Source organism: Centroberyx gerrardi, chromosome 6, assembly GCF_048128805.1.
Source record: "Centroberyx gerrardi isolate f3 chromosome 6, fCenGer3.hap1.cur.20231027, whole genome shotgun sequence".
Classification (NCBI taxonomy): Eukaryota; Metazoa; Chordata; class Actinopteri; order Beryciformes; family Berycidae; genus Centroberyx; species Centroberyx gerrardi.
Window position 1 is genome coordinate 25,400,474 of NC_136002.1, and position 22,960 is coordinate 25,423,433.

Genomic DNA, 22,960 nt, shown 5'->3' on the forward strand with positions numbered 1-22,960 from the left:
CAGTACTCAGATGTTGATTATGTTTGATGAATATCATCAAATGGATGTCAAGAGGGTAGAAAAGAAAATGGGGACTTCTCGTTTGGGTGGAGATCTTTGAACTTTGTGATGTCTACTGTGCTTTCTCCCAGGAGCCCTTCACTACGTTCTTCCTCAGTGACAATAACAACAAATTTGACCATCCTGACCGCACCTTTTCCGCTATTGCCCGCTCCTGGAGGAATTGTCAGAGGGATACATCTGATGTAAAGGTGAGAAAAACAACAAGGGCAGCTTCAATGCATGATGTGCTGTTATATAGGCACATTTGTAACGGAAATAACATTTATGCCCCTAAACAAGTGGAAGTAATAGAATATCTATTATGTGATGATTGTCTATTGTCTATTCCTTTCCTTGTCTGTATCTTCTTTAGAAGGTGTAGTTGAAAGCCTATGGGTGTTAAGTATCCCATTCTAATTGTAACAATATTGAATATCATCATATATTACAGGATATATCTATTGGTGTATAATTGGGTTTCAGGGTGACACTATACCCAGCCTCTCACTATGCTCCCCTCCTCAGCTAGTGTACCTCTCTACACCATTGCAAAAATATATACCATGAATTATAAATGCCTCATCCAAACAGTGAATCACAAAGAGCCATAGTACACAGGCATACCCTAAGCACTTAGAAATGCACATTTGATTTAACTCATATGGAAAACAAACAATTTTAAAAATAGAGAGGTCTTGTATCTGTGCATGCGTCTGCTAGTGAATTTGAACAAAGGCTGTGTCTGGGAGAAAGACAAAGCCCTCCCTCTGCAAACCCACAGAGCAGTCACCGAAAACGCTGAACCCTGCTGATTCGCCTCCATTTTGCCCACTGCATAACACGCAGCAGGAATATGCACTGACCTCAAAGTGTCATATATTTCTAGCACACCCTGCATTGGGTAGTGTTGCCCTAGGCAATTAATAAAGCATTAATGACAAAAGCTATTTAAAATGTAGTCTTTTATGTACGGACAGGGCTTTTACTTGCCAGGACCTAGGGGAGAGCAGCCAACAATCTATGTGAGGCACAGGCAGAGAGCTGCAAGCCAGCAAACAGCCGAATAGTCAAACGCCACCCTGTTAACAAATACAGCCTACTTTAAACCACTTGTATGTCTGCATGCGTTTGTTTTTACACACATAGGATGGCTACTGATCTATTACCGAAAAGGAGAGGCACAGTACTGTGGAAGACTGTGCTGGAGCACTAACAGTATTTCATAATGTATTAGAAGCAGGGAAATATTACGCAAGAGCTTGTTTGGTTTACCCATGGTGCACTGGGGGCAAACTATGAAGCAATGCCACTATGACTGATGAGATTATAAGCAGTTATTACAATCCCTCTCTTGTGATCTCATTTCTTGCACGTAGGTAGAAAAAGGAAATTTTAAGAATCAATATTCCAAGAAAACAAACAAAACAGAACCACACAGGCTTTCATGCATGCAGAAAGAAAGGCAGACAAACCTATAGACAGACACACACACATGGACACACGAACAGCATGCCCAGCCACCGTGTAGCAATTGAGACTTGAGCAGTGAGTCCAGGGTTAAGGTCAGCTTCGGCCCGGTGCGGTGAGCGGGCCATCGGGCTTCTGATTAAAAGGCAGCTTGTTTTTACCAGGGTCCCTCCTTCATTAACCCCGGCCTCCTTCAGCAGTAATGACGACAAGACCAGCGGAGGCAGAACCCCTGATGGGGATGACCTCCTAAAAGAGCAAGTCAAATGGAAACAACCCTGCACCGACCGAGGCCTCACCTCCTCAACCACCCCATCATTAATGTGCATCCATACCTCCCATTTATTTCTGTGTGTGTGTGTGTGTTTGTGTGCACACGCTTGTGTGTTAAGCTGGCACAACCACCCATGGGGGAAGAGAGGCAGACTTTTCTTGAAGTAGTGGGCACACACACACACACACATACACACACAAAAAAAAAACTGCCACCATGCTGTCTGAAGGAATCCAGCAGCACTCCACTGGTGACAGATTTTGACGAAAGTGTCATTAAGGTGACACAGTGTAAAGCAATGGAGGCTTGTGTGATTGACTTGTTAGCCCATTACGATGCTGTTGCAGAATTAATGGCTGCCATGGGAGGTGGGCTTGAAAACGGAGCTGGCAGTTTTAACGGCTTGGTGGTGAGTTACGGCAGGAAGTTTACAAACGAAAAAGAGGAGGAAAAGTGTGTGTGTGTGACAGAGAGCGAGAGAGGGAGAGAGAGAGAAACAGGGAGGAATAGCGACTCCGCTCCCTTTCCCCCTGTCGTGTGCAGAGGGTGAAATGTGACCAACAGCAGACCAGGAGTTTTTACGGGGCTGTACCATGTCATGCTAACTCGCTCTCTCAAAATCTAGTGATTTATGGGCGCCTAAAAGCTCTGTATGTTATGTACCCCATAGGCATTATAAAACTCCATAATATCACTGAATGTGACAAACCCTGCATTCATAAAACAGGCCTGATACAAGGACTTAAAGTATCACAGGACTCCTTTTATAATCTTGGGCTTCACACAGACAACAACTTTTAACTAGTCTTAAAAAATATTTTCTAATGAGGACAGAGAGTGGAGGGGTTACATTCCTCGTGTGCACATGCCTCATTGTGCAGAGGCATTGCTCAGTCATCCTCTCTTAGCTGTATGATCAGTAGGGATCAGAGAGGGGAATGTAGAATGACAGAAACTGCACATAATTTACATTTCGGCCAATAGCTAATACCTATTTTTTGGAGGGGAGATCTTGACACAGTAGAGCTTCCTTTTGGGACTGCTCTTTTCTCAAAGCCCAGGTAAATATTTGCTCTTTTTCAGTGCACAGAATCACACCAGGGCTTTATGTAGGGGGCTCCTTTACCGTGCTGACTTCCCCTCCATGCCGAGGTCCTGACCCCATCACAAGAGCCCAGAGACCAGGGAGAAAGAAAAACCCAACTCAGTTCCAGTTTCATTTAACACACCTAACACCTCTGCCTGGAATAACTGGACTCGCACCTCTCACCGCCTTCTCATGGCCCGCTGTTATGTTTGTTTGCGTTACCTTTCCCCTCGAATTCTCACTCCATCTCAATGGGATACACAGGCCCTTTTTTCTCTGTTTTTCTGTGGCGCTCTATGCTCACATATGTTATTTCTTGCACTTGGTTGAATTGTTGGTTGATTGCATAGTGAAACCTGCGGTATTGGACATTGTGGTCTTGTCAGTCACAATAATAGCTTGCACATCTCTCATTCTGTGAAACGCAGGAACTGATTCCAGAGTTCTACTACCTCCCAGAGATGTTTGTCAATAGCAATGGCTACCATCTGGGAATGAGGGAGGACAGGACTATGGTTTGTGATGTGGACTTGCCAGCGTGGGCCAAGAAACCCGAGGACTTTGTCAGGATAAACAGGATGGTAAGAATTCATTTCATTTAGCCTAGTTGGATGTCTATCTTTGGATGTTTATCTTCTTCAATGAAGCTCATCCTCATTCTTATAAACTGCGGTGTACGGCACGTCATGATGTGTTGCTATTCTGCATTTTTTGTGTACACTATAACTTATGAGGCTGCATGCTATATATAATTTAACTACCCTCGTTTTAGGTTAATTCTTTACTAGGGATGGGACGATATATATAGACATTCAATATATCACAATACAAAAATGTGTTGTGGGGCTGAAAAATGAATCGCAATATTAGCTACATTTTATTAGCAGTAGTAGTAATCACAAATGAGATGGCTTGCATATCACAATTTCACAAGCTCTTGATCCAAATTATATTATTTGCACTTTGTAATGACATTTTGAAATTGTTGTTTACATTCTAGCAAGCCAATGCCATTGCTAGAAACATTTGAGACGCAGAAATAAACATAATTCTGCACAGTCAGACTTTGTTGTCATTGAGCTTTTATTTATTACATTGTATCATGGTTGTATCGAATCGTGAAGCCCATATCGCGTATCGAATCGTATCGTGAGATAAACGTATCGTCCCATCCCTATTCTTTACATTCTTGTTTTGTGCCTCTTTCTCACAGCAGTGAATAAATCCATTCCCTCGCCATCGCCAACTCCTCCCTCTCCCCCCTACCATGCTGAAGTGGGCCTGTGTGTCTCTCTGTCTTATTCATGAAGCATCTAATAAAGTGCACCGCTCGATACTAACACTGTACTCCTGACCCTAGTGATGTCACTAAAGGACAGGGCCGGCAAGTGTGCCCTATAATGTTACCTAATGCCGGGCCTCATCAATCACGATGTGGCAGTGTGCAGGGCTCTTTTCATCTGCATGCGTGTGAGTCTGTGTCTTTGTCTGTGTGTGTGTGTCTGTGTCTGTGTGTGTGTATGTTTTTAATATGGACAGCCTATCAACATGTGGCCCAGAACTCCCAGCAGGCTTTGAGAGCAGCACACAGACAGAAATAGGGATCCAACTCTCCCTTGCCTTGGGATATACTCTATTCCCGCCTTACCATGGAATCACATAGAAACTCACAGCCCAGTCACCCACTAAACATAATGGAAAAAAACACACAAATTTCATAAATTATGAGTGGCCATTGCACATGCATACAACAGTGTAGACACTCATGCATTTTGAACACATGTGCACTCATATTTTGAACACTCTTTTGGCATTCAAAATGCAGTCGGTATCTTAAAGCTGCACAAGGCAACTTCACCTGTTCGTGGCTCCAAATGGCAGCGAGAGGTAACTGTTTGGGAAATTTGAGCTTAAATACCCAGAAATCATGTGACGTGATGTCAGTAAACTGCACACAGCATGCTCGTGTTTACCAGCCTGACTGTTCTGTGATGCTATATACCAAAGGAGAGGCAAAATATCCAACGTTGGTGAGTGTTCACTTGCTGAAATATACATTTCCAACGCCAGAATTGCATTTGGACAAATAGGGTGAATCTACAGGGTCTCAAGTAAGGGGGATGGGACGCTCTTCTCTATTGCAGCCCCATGTTTTGACTAAGGCTTATGAGACGAGTGTATTTTTTTTACATGAAAATCTTGCCTAGTGCAGCTTTAAGCTGATAATGCTAGGAAGACGTAAAGTTCCCTGCACATTGTGTACCCCGAGGTTAGGGGCCGCAGTGTTTTTGGACGAGGGACCAGAGGTTGGGGTGGGGGTGGAGGGGGTGGCTGTGGGAACACACTTGACCTTTTCAGCCGGAGTGACAGTGCTGGGTTGGGAGGCCGTCTTATGGAGGTGACCTTTCCCCGTGCTTCTACCCACGCTGCCTGGCCAGCTCCATCAGACTTGTACACCGGCAGGGGGAGGAGGGGTGGGGGTGGTGGTGGTGGGGGGGGGGGGTGAGAGAGGCAGGCGGATAGAACGGTGAAGCTGGGAGTTATGTTATCGGGCATGTCTGCGTCTCGAAAACAAGGAGAGAGGATGACTGGAGAAAAAGGATTACAGTGGATATTTTTCACTCTTGAAGGATACGTGTATGATGTTGCATCGCTTTTTTACATTCGCAGACCACTGTATTCACACACCCAGAAAATCATAGTCCTCCATGCCTCCATTTTTGTCTTCCTTTTGTTCTGTTCCCTTGCTAGCCCACACTCTTGCTTCCACTATTATTTCATTTCTGTCAGTGAATCTCTTTTCCCTGCCTCTCTCTCTCTCTCTCTCTCTCCCTCCCCCCTCCCTAGCCTCCCTCCCACTTCCCATCTTTGCATGTGCCACTTTCAATTGTAGTGATATGCCCTGTGGCAAACTCAGCCTCTGTGTGCTCGAGCTGGCTTTGTTGGTAATGGCTGTTATTCCTGACGTGAGGGGAGGAGTGTAAATTCCTCTAGCAAAGCCTTACACCAGTATGCTAGGGAATTATATTGTGTACAGTACTGTGGAACAATACATCAAATTCACCACCGCATGGCTTCCATAGGTATTTTTCTAATAATTATCAGCCTCAAATCTTATCCAAAATCTCCCACTAAGACTCCCGCAAGAAATCTAGTCTCCTTTTTCACACACAAGTAATTTATCAACGTTACTCCTGCAGATGGTTTACCGTAAATTGGATCCCCATTAGTATTGAACCGATTTCTTTGTCTCCACGCAAAGATAGTTGGTCGTTATTTTTAATAGACAGAGAAATGTGATATGGGATCCCCAGAGGCGTGTTCTGTGTTAGCTGATTGCAGTTTGAATGGTGGGAAAGTAGCTTCTCTCTCTGCAGTGCTCTTTACATGCAATAGGCTTCTTTCAGTAAAACAGGTACATCCCTTTCTTGTTTTTACTCGATGCAAGTTATTTTTTCTCCTTAAAGTGCTCTTTATAATGAGTTTTGTGATGTTTGCCGGTGTTGCGATGTTGTCAGTCCTAGTAGGTCGGCTGTGTACAGTATAGTAGGCTACGTTTCGCTGTGCTCACTGTTGTGTGGAAGTACAATTTGTGTTGTGTCTTTTGCCCCATGTACTGTGCGCTGCTGTATGCCTCTCACCTCTAATTGCCCTGTACTTCTCTGACAGGCCCTGGAAAGCGAGTTTGTGTCATGTCAGCTGCATCAGTGGATTGACCTTATTTTCGGCTACAAGCAGCGAGGCCCGGAGGCGGTGCGCGCCCTCAACGTCTTTCACTACCTGACTTACGAGGGCTCCGTCAACCTGGACAGTATCACTGACCCTTCGCTTAGAGAGGTAAGGCGCACGCATCGCCGTGGAGACCAAAGCCCCTCCCCGCTCTCACTCACCTTAGGCATGACTTCCTGTCTCTATCTGTCCTGGCATGTGCTGGAGCTCCGGGAGCATTCATATCACGCATCTGTCAATCATTTATTGTGTCATGCAAATGTAACCCGTGGGAGAAAACGGGCAGAGCTGCTGACTCATCGACTTTGCATTGAGATTAGCCTCATTTTGTGATGACCTGAATTATTAACTGCCTTCATCTCAGATAAACACTAATCTTTTAATAGCTATTCACATCCTGCAATCTGGGATAGATCTTCTTCCTATTAGGATTCTGTGTTCTTTTTTTTTCCTTTGGCGCTCAGTATATATGACGTCCCTTCCCTCTGTCAGATCAATGAATGTGACTGGCTTTGAGTTCTTAGATCAATCATCAGAGGTCACGTAGTCAATAGACAGTGGGAGTGAATCCTCTCGTTTTTAACTAATTAATTGAATATCTATTAGCTGGTCTCTTTGCCCGTATACTACTTGTGAATAGCTTAATTGCGTAGAGGGGAAAGGGGACCAGGGACTGCAGCAGCTGGCATGCATTGTGGTGCTTTGCAGTGTGAGCTCCTCTCTCCCTGTGATATCCACCATCTGCTGTCTGCAAAACAAGTCATTTATATACTGTCACTTCCAGGGGCGCCTTTATTTATCAAGTGACCACTATGCAAATCACCTGCAGCAGATTTCGGGGATCTAATTATCAAACAATATTGCGAAAGGTTCGGTTTTCATCATTTCAAGGAAGATTTTAGACAATGGCGATTTTTTTAATTTTTTTTGCATCAGGCTGAGGGTTTTTAAGCTGTCTGCCACCCTGCCTACTATTACCATGAGAGCTGACAGTGGTGTTTGTTAGCTGCACATTAGGAAGCCAGCTACTCAGACTCCCTAATTGTGCCCGGTTGATGTAGTCACTATTGTGACATGTGAATGTATTTGTGCTGGAGAGAGAAATTGGCTTAGCTAATTACAACTGATATAATGCTGATATGATGAACACTAATTAAGACAAGCCTTCATACCTTCAATCATGTTTTTCATTCCAGGTGGATTCCTCTTTCCCCCTGTAACATACAGTAGAACCTTGTATATCTAAACCCTAGACATCCAAACTGAGTGGTCTGCTGAACAGGCATAGGAAGTGTTGTATACAGTGATGTTAAAATATATTCTCTTAATTGTGTATAATTATTGGATTTCCTTGCATATATCAGTTGCAAAGTAGATGTACTGGCAATTTTAGTATACAGGTGATTTTAGCTTTTCAGTGTGCAGTGCCTTTGATGGACTGGCGACCTCTCCAGGGTGTTTCCCAGCCGTCTGCGCAATGCATGCTGGGATAGATTCCAGCCCCCTGCGACCCTGGAAAGGATTAAGCGGGTAGAGAACATAAATGAATGAATGTACAGTACTGTATTATGCAAGCATTTCCACCAGTTCCAATAGGCCTAAGCTCCCAGGCTGCTCTGGTTAGAAAGGTTCTACTGTACTTTACTCTGCTGTGGTATAATTTGATTTAAGTTAAACGATTTCCTGCACAATTGATGGTAACATTATGGTAACGTGGTAGATGATTTCCTGCACAATTTATTGGAACATTATTCCCTTTATTGTTTGCCACTCCTCCCACCCAGCGCAGGCCAGTCTCTGAGCTGCCTGGCTGAGTCAATGAGGTGGAGCGGGGAAAAGTGCCCAATGAATGTCTCGCTAAGACCTGCTGAAATGTGACGATTGGCTCCGGGGTATTGATTCATTCTGGCCTGACAGGTGAAACTGCAGATCTGGCATTAGTCACAGCAATTATGGCATTTGAAATGTCAAGAAATTAGAGGTCATAAGAGATAATTTCCCTCCTTGTGTCAGATGAAAATGACGACACCCTCTGACATGCCGTTGGGCCTCTGGTTGAGGGCACGGTGACAGCTCTACTGGGCACGCTGCCGGAACAGCAGTCCTCCGCCTTGATGCTTATCCTGACAGCCTTCTCATATGGAAAAACATGACAGCAACCCCTTGATTCAGACCCTGCTGTGTCACTCAGAAGTAAACAGACAAATTATGCATCAGTGGGGCTTTTCTCTTCCACAGCTGCCACTGCCTCCAGTTGAAAGCCCGCCCCCCCACTTCCCATTACTGTTTATTGAAGGGACAAACAAAGAGAAGAAAGTGTGCTAGCTAGCCAACGAAGGGCTTCTAGAAGTGGCAGAGGCTTTGAAGCAGCCGGCGCATACTTTAAATTGTCACCTTGATATCGTAGTGGTGACGCGACACAAGTGTTTAAATGCTTGACCTTAACAATGAGCAACTCCCTTCATATGTAATACATAACATGGAAGATTGGGTCTACATTGTCTGTGATGATACCTGCGTTAGAGACGATCACCTACTGGTGGAGACATCCTGGTCTACTCCCACATACAGTAGTGCAGATGTCTCCGAGACTGTCAGTCAGAAAACAGCCTTGGGCCAATTCTTTGTAGAGACTGAAGGATTAAAATCAATCCAGATTCGCTAATCTAAAACAAATTTCCATTGGCACGTAAAGAATGGGCAGAGAATTTGTTTGGGAAAGTAATGCAAAATGGGAATTTAGATAGCACTGAAGGAAAAAAAATGCACATTAATAGTTTGTTTATGTATATATGTATATTTCTTGAGTGTGTGTGCATGCCTGTGGTGCTTCTGTGTTGCTTAATCTGTTTATATAATATGTTTATACTACATAACAGCCAAAAGTACATAATGGAAGCAATTTGTTCTCAGTAATCCACCGTATCTGTTGAAAGGTGAAAGGTGGTGCTGCTGCATATTTGTAGTTGCCACCACAGATCTCAGTTGTTGTGAGTCAGCATGATCCCACGCTGCTTAGCGGGCCAACGCAAGGCCGCGTCTGCATTCTGTCTGACAGAGTTGTTGTGTTGCCGCATTGCATGAGTGCGCTGGAGGATGCTGCTGGGAGATCTCCACGGAGCCTCTGTCACCTGTTTGGGAGCCAGCAGATAGAGAGCCGTACCCGCTCACCTCTGCAGCCTTTTGCTCAAGCCAAGAGCGGATGTGAACAAAGACAGACGGGCAGACACAGTGTGTTATGATGGATGTTTGGTGCTCACCCAAGCAAGGCGGTTGTTGCTGGGAGGGAGATCAAGCAGATGGCTTTGGCAATAAGTGTCACTTATCAGCCAAAAAGCAGAGCCTGAAGTGACTTAAACTAATGAACTGCCTGTTAAGTGCTCTCGATCTTAGTTTGAGATAGAGATAAGTTTCTGACATGCCTCCAAGAGGATTAGTGTCGAAGCACCTGAGAGATATTGACATGTTTTGATCATCTAGTGGGAAAACATCTTCTTGAGTTAACCTTCAACAACTCCCAACACCGCCCCCTCCTCCCCCTCTCACACACACACACACACACACGCAGACACACACACACACACGCAGACAAACACCAACAAACCCTCCCCCTCTCACTCTGGAAATAATTGTTGGGGAGTCCAGGGTTTTCCAAGACTACCAAAATGGTATATGCTGCAGCTCAGTTTTCTGGTAATAGAATCATCAGAAGAAATATGGTGATGTTTTCCACATGGCCCTCTCAGCCTTTCTGATCTTTGTATCGAATTTCTTTATTTGAGCAGACGTTGTGACCCTCACCCCCAAACCTAACCTTAAATAGCTATAATGTCAGTTGCTTATTACTTGACGGACTGCGCTGTAAAGAAACACTGACTGACACTTAATGGTTGCCAAATGTGCTCACCAGCTCACGTGAAAACTCCCCCCCCCCCCCCCCCGCCGTCCCACGGTGCTCAGCCGCGGACAGCGCCTTTTTTGGTGCTGTGCGAGATGGGAAGTGACCAGGGAGTGTTGTGTGTGTGTGTGTGTGTGTGTGTTGGAAGGGAGGGGTGGCTGTTTGGGCTTGCAGGTGGCCTGTCCTAATTCAGTATCACCTCCAAACTTCCCAAGCGCACATCTCCCACCGTGGCATGTGCTACCCAATGGGGGCTTTTGATAGTGAGTGGTGTGTACAGGCGGTGGAAAATGAGAGCTAGTCACCCAGCCAGCCAGCCAGTCAGAAGGGCGGGCGAAAGGCTGAGGGATGTATGTTCCATTGTGCACAGTGGCATTGACGGACGTCTACAAGCTCCCCTCTGATGGTGGAAGTGGCTCCAGTCACATCAATCACTCCCACCGTGGAGTGCCCCACTTTCAGTCAAGCTCAGCGGCGCTCTCGGCTTTTTTCTTTTTTTTTTTTTCTTTTCCTCTCTCACTGGAGGCAACGGAGATCTTTCGTCTGTGCAAATGGAAGTTCTTTTTCTAATAATAGTTACAGTAAAAGCTTGATTTCTCTGGCGTTGCATTGTTTTGTTTTTTCCACTCTGGGTATGACATCTGCTGTTTTCACTTTTTTTTTTTCTTTCTCAGTCAGAAGCATCCAGACTCATAGTTTATACCCCATAAATCATCCTTCATCAAGGTACCCTCATCCCTTCATCCCTTTTTTCTTTCTTTTTGGTGTGCTTGTGTGCCTCTGTTTCTGTGTGTGTGTGTGTGTGTGTGTCTGCGCGCCCGTGTGTGTGCATGCACGTGCTTTTTCCCTTTGTTTCAGGCACAATAACATCTAAAAGCGGGCCGGCCTGCCGCAGTCCTAGCTGGATGTCACTCCAGGTTAACGTTTGTGCAGTGGGGGCCCCTGCGCCTGGAAATGGGAATGGTTAACTGAAGCATGTTAATAGGAAAAGGCTTGTCTCTTCCATACTAACACTTGGATGACTCTGCAGGCTGAGGGGGAAGGGGGAGCACCCAGGCGGATTGGGAGTGCACCCCTTTGCCTTTACCTCCCCCCTTCCTCAGAGGCACGGCTGAGTTAGGATTTGCTTGCATTGTCAAGTAACGCATTGACCCATCACTTTGATGCATATTGATTGTGACAGCCGCTCCTCTCTCTCCTCTCTCTCCTTCTCCCCACTCTCTCCCGCAGGCCACAGAGGCGCAGATCCAGAGCTTTGGACAGACGCCATCTCAGTTGCTTATTGAGCCACATCCTCCACGCAGCTCCGCCATGCACCTGGTGAGAGCAACGAGCATGCTGGGAAAACTCTCTGCACTATCTCTCCGGTGTTGGTGCTGGTGTGAGTCTGTGTGTGTGTGTGTGCGTGTGTGAGAGAAGATGTGTGTAAGGACGTGTGGACCTGTGCGTGCATGAATGGGTGTGTTTGTGTGTGTGTTTGTGTGTGGATAGGAACAAGATTGAGAGAGCTGTCCCAGTTTTCGCAGTTCCATATATTTCCTTCAATCCAGTTCTTTGTCTTATAACAAAAGCTATTAAATATTTCAGAAGTTTTACATCACCTAGGTCACAGACCCGCAATGTAACAAATTTATCAGCAGCAGTTGTCTCCATTATGCTGTTATTGCGTAGTGGTGTAGTGTAAAGGGAAGAGTGCTCCCTACTGGCCTAGTAGCTCCTCTCTGCAGCTGTAAGCTGCTCTTCCCTGTCTAATCCTTGTAATAGGCAGCCTAGCCCTCATTATCCCCACACGGCTCTCTCTGCTTCTCTCGCTCTCTCTTCTTCACTCTCCCCGCAAGAAACTTTGTAAGGCACGTCCCTTTGAGACCTTTTAGTTCAATTTTCTACTTTTGCAACAGATGTGAATCTTTTCGTCTACTTCTGTCTACTTCTGTTGAAAGCCTGAAATATTGGGAAACCAATGAGAGAGCTGAAACTAGTTCAGAGCAGAGTATTGCCGGGATCACCACCTCCTCACTAATACTGCTGTTGCATCACATGTAGTGTTACCCAAGCATTGTAAAAGTTGATATGAATTTTTATGGTGAAAAAAACCCAACATATTTTCAAGAGCAAAAACTCTGCTCCCTTTTTATGCTCCTTCTCTGTAGACCAATCTGAATCTTCCTGTGATACATGTGTATCATGTATGCATCATCTCATATTTACGGCCTACTCCATCCCAGTTCTCCATATGTCTTACCCTTGTCTGATCAGTCCCTTGTTTGACTGTACTGTCTGGAGGAGGGGGGGTCCTTCTCTCTCCCTCCCCTCCTCCACTCCTGTGCATGAGGCTCTCCTCTGTGTCTGTACCTAGTTTTACCTCCAACCTCCACACTAATTGCCTCTCTCCATTCTGTCTCCCTTTTTCTCCCATCTTCCCGTACCATTCCTTTCCACCTTCCTCAATCCCCTGCCCTCTCGCTCCTTCCCCTTCCTCCTCCTCCTCCTCCTCCCTCATACTCCTCCTCCTCCTCCATCCTTCTCCACGCTCCCTCTTTTCTCTCTTCTACTCAATAGTGTTTCCTTCCACAGAGTCCTCTCATGTTCAAGGACCAGATGCAGCAGGATGTCATCATGGTGCTGAAGTTCCCGTCCAACTCGCCCGTAACGCACGTGGCAGCCAACACCCTGCCCCACCTCACCATCCCTGCCGTGGTCACCGTGACCTGCAGCCGCCTCTTCGCGGTCAACCGCTGGCACAACACCGTCGGTGAGCGCGGCACCGTACACACACGGCAGGTGATATCTGCCACACACACAAGCGCATATGCCCTCGTAAAAACAATAGCGTGCCACACCACATGTGCTACCTACCACAGCAGTGGCCCTGTAAAATCACTTCATCACAGTCACAGGCGAAGCTGCTCGCCGCTCATAATAGAGCTGTAGCGAGCCGGCTTCACGAGAGGCCGCCACCTCCCAGGTAAGCTGACCGTGAGTGCTTCCACATGTTCCCTCTCTGGCATGTGTGAACAACATTACCCACAGAGCCCCTCCCCAAGAATCCGCCTCACCTCGGGGTCAGAGGCCGAGTGCAATGGTTACTGGGAAATTAGGCCGCAACTGCACCGCATTCTCCTCACACTTCCCCATCTGTCACCGTAGAAACACACTGAGCTCAGGACCAAAGAGTCCGGACCGCGAGGCCGGTCTGACTGCTCAGACGCTAATGAACACAGCTGCAGCAACCCCTTGCCATCCTGTTAGAAAGGAGGAAAATGTGGTTTGGCTTTTCAGAATATCGACGATAATAAGACCTCCATATTTTCAAGCGTGTTGCCTTGCTTCAAAACTGGACCCATATAGTCTCTCAGGGATAAAATGGCTCCATTCAGTTTGACACTCTAAAAAAGCACCAAAAAAAAAAGAAAGAAAGAAAGAAAGAGCCCAGTAAGACAGATGGAAATCTCTCTGGTGGACCTCCAATACTTCCATCGCCTGCGAGAGGTCATGAATTAGCCTTGGCTTTGAAAGGGGAGCAGGTGTGTGTGCGTGTGTGTGTGCGTCTAAGAACACACGTGCAGTGGTTAGAAACAGCCTCAATGATCCATTGTCTTATTGTATCCCTGATTCCAGGTCTCAGAGGAGCGCCTGGCTACTCCCTTGAGCAGGCCCATCACCTGCCAATAGAGATGGACTCTTTGATCGGTGAGTACGATTACCCGAAGTCTCGCCTCATTGTATTGTGTGGAAAATGCAGCATCAAACAAAAATAGGCGATCGACTCCACCAATGAATTTTATATCTGTCGTACAAATAAAAGTCTTCATAATAAAATAAAAAAGATATATATATATATGCTTATAACACCTCCTGTATGTGTTTTTTTTTTATTTTTTTTACAGCCAACAATTCTGGAAGCAACAAGCGTCAGATCACAGACCTAGTGGACCAGAGCATCCAAATCACCACACACTGTTTCGTGGTGACAGCTGACAACCGCTACATCCTGGTGTGTGGCTTCTGGGACAAGAGCTTTCGTGTGTACTCCTCCGAGACAGGTAGGTTACAGTGTAAACTCTATTTTCTATAGAGATGTTCACTGATGTGTGGAGGACTGAGCGCCACGATGGGAATAATACAGTATTGTGCCCGTTGTCTCATGACATGCCCGGTAGGAAGATGAATGATACACCGCTTTAATTGATTCATTTGTATATAAATGATTTTCCTAATCCTTTTCTTTCCATTGATTGTCATCCAGTGGGAGCAAGATAATTATAATGTATCCAGCCACCAGTCAGCTTCAGCCAATGACCGCGTTATCATTGCAGCTTTTAATTTGACTTACTCCAACGGTTATGGAACAATTTGTAACACCACATTTTAACACCACATAGCACACTGACGTTATCTCACTAACTCAACAAATACATAGCAACATGTTACTTTTGGAATCAACTTCACTATTCAATAGGGCTGGGACGATATATTGAAATTCAATATATCGCTATACAAGAATGTGACAATACGTATCGTGGGGCAGAGAAATGAATCGCGATATTAGCTACATTTTATTCTGCTGTAGTAATCACAAATGAGACGGCTTGCCCATCACAATTTCACAAGCTCTCCATCCAAATTATACTATTTGTACTTTGTAATGACATTTTTACATTGCTGTTTACGTTCTAGCAAACCAATGCCATGCTAGAAACATTTGGGACTCAGAAATAAACATAATTCTGCTGTCATACTTTGTTGTTATTGAACTTTTATTTATTACATCGTATCATGATTGTATCCAATCATGAACCCCATATCGCGCATCAAATCGTATTGTGAGATAAGCATATCCTCCAATCCCTACTATTCAGGTATTTCTTAAGTACTTACTAAGTAATACTCCCATGTAATACACCCATTACTACATGATGTAATACTCACATTACTGCAGTTACTTGCAGAATAGTTGCAATCTGAGCATTAAAAACACAGCCAGGTGTAGTTTCACAATTGAGTCATCATCAACACTGGAATCACGTCTGTATGTATCGGCCCTTTAGGCAAGCTGACCCAGATCGTGTTCGGGCACTGGGACGTGGTGACGTGTCTGGCCCGGTCCGAGTCCTACATCGGAGGAGACTGCTACATCGTCTCCGGCTCCAGGGACGCTACGCTGCTGCTGTGGTACTGGAGCGGGCGGCACCACATCATCGGCGACAACCCCAATAACAGTGAGTAAGAATACACACACAGACATAACATGCACACACTCACAAGCACATGCCATGCACACACACACACATACACACACACACACACACGGATAACAGTAACATTCAGATTCCTGATACCCACCAATAAAGACACAGCCAGAAGCATTGCCTTCTGGACAGAGGCGCAGAAGGAATAGTTTTTGCAAGGATTTGTATTTCACCAGTGAATTATACTCCTTCACTGTGAAATGTAAGCATGTGAGGGTGGTATTAGTATTTTTTTTCACGTTATATAGGAAGCAAGAGTCTTTGATCAACACCGGAAAAAAGGCATTCTCCACTAGAAATCAAATAATGTGGAGAGACAGGGAGAGGATCATTTATCTGCACTGTGGCTGTGATATATTAGCGTGATTCATCGCGTTGAGCTGTGTTGCTTTCAAGTAGAGGACTCCAGATGTCTTGACATTCAAGATGGTAAACCCCAGTGTGTGATTTCTGCTGCTCAGTTCATTTAGTTCCTCATTCTCACTGATTGGCTGTGTTCAAAACAATCCATCAGGGGAGGGAAAGCAGCAGTTACTGTACTTTACAAGGAAGGGGTGTCATATACAGTACGGAGTGGAGAAACGGGAAAAGAGGAAGTGTGTGTTTTTTTCTTTTATTTTTGGATGACAATTTAATGAGTGAATTTAGGGTGTGTGTGCATGTGTGTGTTTCTCTGTGTGTGCGTGCTAGAAGATTTTGTGTTTCTAAGTGTCACAGATACTAGGAGCTCTGGTTTAGGTGTGAGTGTTCTCTAATTAACTTCACTGAGGCTCAGACAGTTAATTAAGAATTTCAGCTTGGTTGCCTCCAATTAGCAAGGGGCAATAGCACTTGTGTTACTGCAGCAGGAAAACACTATTCCCCTGATATTCACGCTCCTAGTGCTTACAATGCATCTTCGGCGCACAAAGGGAAGGGAAGCTATATACATCATCTCGAGAAACAAGAGACAGAATGTGTTTTCACTCACTCAAATCCTTTACAGTCTCTTATCAATATATCACGATGTCAGAAACATTGTGTAGACAGCGCAAGCGGTAGTAAATGATGTAGCTCGATCCTTGAGCGCACAGCATACTAGTGGTGTGAAGGGTTAGCCAGCTGGACCAAGAGCTGAGTATGTTTGTCAGGGAACAGTGGAGTGCAGTGAACTTACTCGGAATCAGCGATAAACTTTACATATACTTCACACCGTAAGCACCGTCTGCAGCAAATATCATTCACGTTCAACTACAGATGGCATTTTCAAGGACCCTCAGGGATAAACCACGACCAGCTTCTCATAACTTCAGCCTGGAAACCCTCAAATTAATGTCATAAAACACAGAGAGCACCAAAGTCCTCTTTCATTCAGCTCCTTATTCAGAACCTCAGCACAATCATTAAAGGATCTTTTCCACGAGTCTCACTCTGGTGATTTCATGCCTATTACACTTTCTATAAAGACGGTTGAAGGTTGTGTGAATATGTAGCAGCAGCCCTCCGGATCACTGCCCCTCAGCCTGCAGACGCGGCGCGCCCGAGAAATTGATTTCACCCACGCCCCAAAAGGCTGTGTGTGTCTTTAAATGTGTAATAATTAAAATAACTTCCAGCTCAATCACGGCCCTGCCTCTCAGACTCGGCCGATCACACCGGTGCGAGGGGGTATTTGCACCGGGTAATTGTGGCGGCTGACTCCGGCGGGTCCCAGGGGCTCGGGGAGGGTGGGGGATACGCGGCGCAGGGTGATTGAATCTTTTGTCGGGTAGGTGAGCCGCACTAGGTCCCTTTTTCCCCCCGGAGGCTTTTTCTGACACTTGTCCTATTCAGCCCCCCTCAGCAGCGGGTGCTGGGACTGACAGCCCCGCTCAGGTCCCGGTCTCTAAGGGACCGCGCGGCATCGATCACAGCCCGGCTCGCTGTGGCTGCAGAGGTGATACGCCGAGGAGGAGGAGGAGATGAAGGGAGCGAGGGATAAGAGAGGAGAGGAGCGGTCTGACACATATCCACATCATCCATCAGGAAGTTATTGTCATCTAGGTGGATGTAGCAACTTTCACTGAACTCACAGAACTTTGAGCCCTATGAGGGGACACTAATATTTCAGTGATATTAGTTTGAAAATATGAAACTATAAATGGCAAACCGATATGTCAAACTCATCCATACAAAATATAACTTTTGCACTCTAATATTTCCTTTGTATTGTATTGGCTAGTGCTGAAACGATCGTCGATTAATCGATTAGTCGATTAGTCGATCAACAGAAAATTAATCGATTATACGTTTTGGTAATTGATTGATCATTTTAGTCATTAATCAGTAAAAATAACAAACATTTGCTGGTTACAGCTTCCCAAATGCTAAGATTTGCTGCTTTTCTCTGTTTCATATCATTATAAAATGAATACTTTGGGTTTTTTGGCTGCTGGTCAGTCTAAGTAAGAAATTTGAAGAATCACTTTGGGCTCTGGGAACTTGTGATGGGCATTTGGCATGATTTTTTTTTACATTTTATAGACTAAATGATTCATCTAAATTGACAATGAAAATGATCATTAGTTGCAGCCCTAGTATTGGCCCTCCTTAATTCCTTAATTATTGTTTCCTCCTTAAATTCCACTGATTACATTGTTTCTAGTGGTGGATTCGATGGTCTCAAATCTCTGCTTTGGTTATGCTAAGACACTTATGTTATAGTTTTATCACTCTCTGAATGACAGAAAAGAGAAGTGAGCTCTGAATAGTATTTAGGGAAAGGCTGAGGATTTGTTTTCATACTTCTCTCCAGGCACCATTGTAGTATTGGAGCCCTGTGTGTCTCAGATTGGAGGTCGGCTCCAGGTGCCGTGAAACTCCCCTCACTAACCTCTCCCCCGGCCGTCATCAATCATGTGACACATGGGATGGAATCAAGTGGCTTGGCTGCCATCGCTGGGCATCCCGGCATTTACATGACAATTAAAAGGGACCTCACTGCCAGCAGATGTGTGTCACACTCAATACGCTTGTGTTTTCATGTTTTTATTGCCTAATGAATGTTGGGTGGTCATTTAGATCATCGCACAGAAATCCTGATTCAGAAATGCAGCGCTACTTTATGCTGGCTGCTAAGGGGTAAAATACAAACTGGTAAAATATGATTTCCAGAATTTTTTGGGTGGGGTTTTTCACAAGTCGGGGAATAGATTTCATATATTAAATCGACTGATCTTTCAGGTGACTACCCAGCGCCGCGAGCTGTCCTGACCGGTCATGACCATGAGGTGGTGTGTGTGTCGGTCTGCGCAGAGCTGGGCCTGGTCATCAGCGGAGCCAAAGGTCAGTGTGCTTCTCCGTTTCCCCTCTGTTGTCTTTGTCAGCAGCCTCCTGAGAGAGCAGAGGAAGCCTGGGGGACTCATGCTAGGAGCTGAGTATGCTCTCACTCATTTAATTCATTCATTCATTTTCTACTTGGTCCTATTCAGGAGCCTATCCCAGCATACATTGGGTCGGGAAACGCCCAGGACAGATCTCCAGTCCATCAGGGATAGCAGCACAGACACAGACACTAATTTCTATTCATATATCAGGGCAGTTTAGAGTCTCCAGTCCTCCTGACTTGCATGTCTTTGGGTTGTGGGAGGAAACCGGAGCACCAGGAGAAAACCCACACAAACACGATTATGCAAACTCCATACAGAAAGGGCTGGGGACCAGGAATCGAAACCAGGTCCTTCTTGCTGCGAGGTGACAGTGCTAACCGCCGAGCCGCCCCTGAGTATTCTGCTCTGTACTGTAGAAGTATTATCTGGCTTTACAAAAAAACAGAAAGGATGACTGAATTTCTTTGTTTTATAGCTAAGGACAACGGTGCTTACTCACTGAAAGGGTTTGCTTCTTTGATAATGATGGATTGGCTGTCTCATATTACTGTGGTATGTCAATGTTGCAATGTTTGCCAATGTTGCATATCATATTAACTGAATTGTTAACACAGCTCAGTCATGGCTGGAATGTTGTTGAAATTGTCAGAATGAAAAGCTTTTGAATAAAAGATGCATTAAAGACGTAGATTCTGTGAGGAGGCACTTTGCTCAGCTTTTACGTGTGTGTGTGTGTGTGTGTGTTTTGTCTCGGCAGAGGGCCCGTGTCTGGTCCACACCATCACAGGAGACCTGCTGCGGGCTCTGGAGGGGCCAGATAACTGTCAGTGCCCACGTCTCATCTCAGTGTCCAGCGAGGGCCACTGCATCATCTGCTACGAGAGGGGCCGCTTCTGCAACTTCAGCATTAATGGAAAACTACTGGCACAGATGGAGGTCAATGATTCCACCAGGGTAAGCTGACTTTTCTTTTTTTTTTTTTTTTTTTGTTTGACATCAGCCTATTCCGTGAATGAGACGGACGGATCTTGGTTCACATCTGTATTCCCGAACATCCCTCCTTCCCTATAGGCCATTCTGCTGAGCAGCGATGGGCAGAACCTGGTGACAGGAGGGGATAACGGTGTGGTGGAGGTGTGGCAGGCCTGCGACTTCAAACAGCTCTACATCTACCCCGGCTGTGACGCTGGCGTCCGAGCCATGGACCTGTCACACGATCAAAGGTCAGAGCATGCGGTTGTACAGCAGCAAGTGTTTTTTTTTTTTAAAGCCACTGAGAGAGAGAGAGACGGCGTCTACTGTAGCAAGGAATATACACTGAACGTACAAAATATTACAGACACTTGCTCTTTTCATGAAGTACACTGATGAGGTGAATCCAGGCTTATTGATTTCAGTGATTAAATCTATACCAATCAGACAGAAATTAAAGAGACGCAGACCAGTTAGAGAAGGATTTTTAAGCTTTGAGACAGTTGAGATCTTTATTGCGCAAAAGGGGCTGCAACTCAATATCAGGAAGATGTCCCAAATGTTTTGTACATTCAGGACTTTATTAACTAAGCCCTTTAGCAGATGCAAAAACCTTCAGTATGTGCAAAGTCAACACTAAGACTTGTGATGATTGGTTTAACACAAACTGCTTGACCAAACAGGGGTTATGGCATTGGTTTTGCACATGCTAAAAGTTTTTGCACTCACTAAAGCTTCAATAAAACAGGGCCTGAGCGTATTTATGATGAGAGGGAGACGGTACATAAAGATGGCTCTGCCTGGCTCTACAGAATCGGCATGTGTGCATGTGTTTGTGTGTGTTTATGTGCATCTGTGTGTGTGTGCATGCATGCGTTTGCTTGCAAATGTGCACCCACGTACGTTGGTGCGTGCATGTGTCTCCCCACATGTGTCTGCAGTATGTGTAGGTTGTGGTGAAAAGCCCAGCGTTGCCTACGTATTTCATGGTTGTCAGTGCACATTTTAGGGGAATATTCACCAGTCTTTTTTCTTTAAATAGAAGCTACAGTTGCCATAGAGACAAAGATTACAGGGGTATGTTCTGGGCGCGTACTTATTTAGGATAAATAGAAAACGGCGAGCACGCATATACATGCGTGTGTCCACCAGCAGGTCAGCAGCATGGATTTACTGTCTGCATTGTGCCAGACCATCAGAAGAAGTGATATAATGGGTGCCTGCATGGCGGGGCGGAGGCGACAGTGTTCGCTCTAGGGCTATAAGCCTGACGTCATCATGTGACCCTGGCAGTCAAGAGAGGTTAGAGAGTCTGAACATTCAAGCTACACTTCACACCCACAGGCCAAAATCCCACTCAGCCTTACAGTCAGGCCCAAACAGAGGCGAGGCGCCAGCCGTGCCAGCTTAAACATATTAAAACTGCATCATCATGTCTAACTGCACCGCTCCAGCCAAGGTAAGCAGAGGACAGGCAGATAGAAGACTAGACTGTCAACAGTATCAGGCTTTCATTCAGTTTCAGTGCAAATGTACAGTGCTTGTCTTCACAGAGCAACAAGCTTCACATTAGTGCCTAAAAATCCCGAAATCTACCTTAAAAAAAGTACCATACACTACATTTTCAGGTTTCTTTCAGCAAGACCGCTTAACAAATTACGTCGACGAAACATTTGAAGAACCCCTTGATTCAGTTAAAGTCCCGTGATTTGTCCTCGTTAAGGTTGAAGTGAGGTAACACAAGCGTGCCGTGTCCCTTAGCTCCCTGTACAGAGGGGTATTCTGCTGCAGCTCTGTTCATTGTGTTTGAGCATTTAAGCCCTTGGGGTGTAGCAGTATAAGACGACCCTGTGAAATCAGCTGCTTTTCCTACATACCAGCCCGTCGTGGACGTGAGGGCAGAGGGGCTGCAGATGGACACTGGGACTCAATGGTCCACTTGAGCCGTCAGAGGAACTCGGTAATTTAGTGTCACAGCCTCTGACGACCTCCTGTTTTTGCTTCATTCACCACTATGGACCTTTTAACAAACCGCTCTTACGCAATCAAATTATTTCCAACAATGCACACACTTTAATACACGGTTTTCCTGTTAGACGACTCCTCGCTCATATATGCACACCTTTGAAATATGAAAAAAGTGATACAAAAAATGTGCAAATTTCAACCGACTCCTAATATTGGAGGTGAAATGCGTAGACTGGTTTTCTATTTTTCTGCTTTTACCATCATAGTTTATAATCTGTTTACCGTCAATGGGATTTCATGTGATTGTTTCTCGGCTCCATTGTTCCTCAGGACTTTGATCACCGGCATGGCCTCTGGCAGTATCGTGGCGTTTAACATAGATTTCAACCGGTGGCACTACGAGCATCAGAACAGGTACTGAGGAGAGTGAGAGGCAGATCCGCGGGGCCCAAAGCCAGCCTGGTGGGCGAGAGGGACACCTACCCACCCAGTGATCCAGCCAACCTGCAGAAGGGCCGTGGAAGATGGGGGGAGGAGATCCTGTGGGCCGCAGAACATCAGAGAGGTGAAGAGAAAAAAAAAGAACGAGGTGTGCTCACACTTGTGCATCTGGCCTCTGAGGAGACGTCATTGCTATTCGTCTATTGCTGAACATTGTAGTCTGAACACATTTTCCGTTGGTTTTAATGTCTCGCCTGAGCACCAGCTGAAGCGGTTTGCCCAACGGAGTCAAGCAGGTCTGTTGTTCTGGTCTAGGAGAGACTGAGATCAACTTAATTATATCAATTCAATTATACAGTTAAGTTAATAAAACATACTTAATGTAAGCTTTTACTCGACCTTTGTTCCTATTTCAAACTGTGAAAATGCAAACAAAACAAATTCTCTGTTAGAAACATTTATACAACATTTGTATGCCAGATACAT

At 45.3% G+C, this 22,960-nt stretch overlaps 1 protein-coding gene across 8 annotated transcripts in view; it reads left to right on the forward strand.

Moving 5' to 3' along the window:
* The window catches only part of nbeab (neurobeachin b), a 209,622-nt gene extending 187,168 nt beyond the window's left edge, over positions 1–22,454 (forward strand). For all 8 annotated transcript variants that reach the window (XM_078284010.1, XM_078284013.1, XM_078284011.1 and 5 more), the window contains 12 exons: positions 132–251; positions 3,299–3,451; positions 6,540–6,707; positions 11,728–11,817; positions 13,057–13,249; positions 14,116–14,187; positions 14,385–14,540; positions 15,546–15,716; positions 18,948–19,049; positions 19,851–20,047; positions 20,165–20,316; positions 22,364–22,454. In XM_078284010.1, the coding sequence (XP_078140136.1) occupies positions 132–251; positions 3,299–3,451; positions 6,540–6,707; positions 11,728–11,817; positions 13,057–13,249; positions 14,116–14,187; positions 14,385–14,540; positions 15,546–15,716; positions 18,948–19,049; positions 19,851–20,047; positions 20,165–20,316; positions 22,364–22,454 (1,665 nt within the window). The remainder of the gene's footprint in view (positions 1–131; positions 252–3,298; positions 3,452–6,539; positions 6,708–11,727; positions 11,818–13,056; positions 13,250–14,115; positions 14,188–14,384; positions 14,541–15,545; positions 15,717–18,947; positions 19,050–19,850; positions 20,048–20,164; positions 20,317–22,363) is intronic.
* The last annotated feature ends 506 nt before the right edge of the window (positions 22,455–22,960 follow it).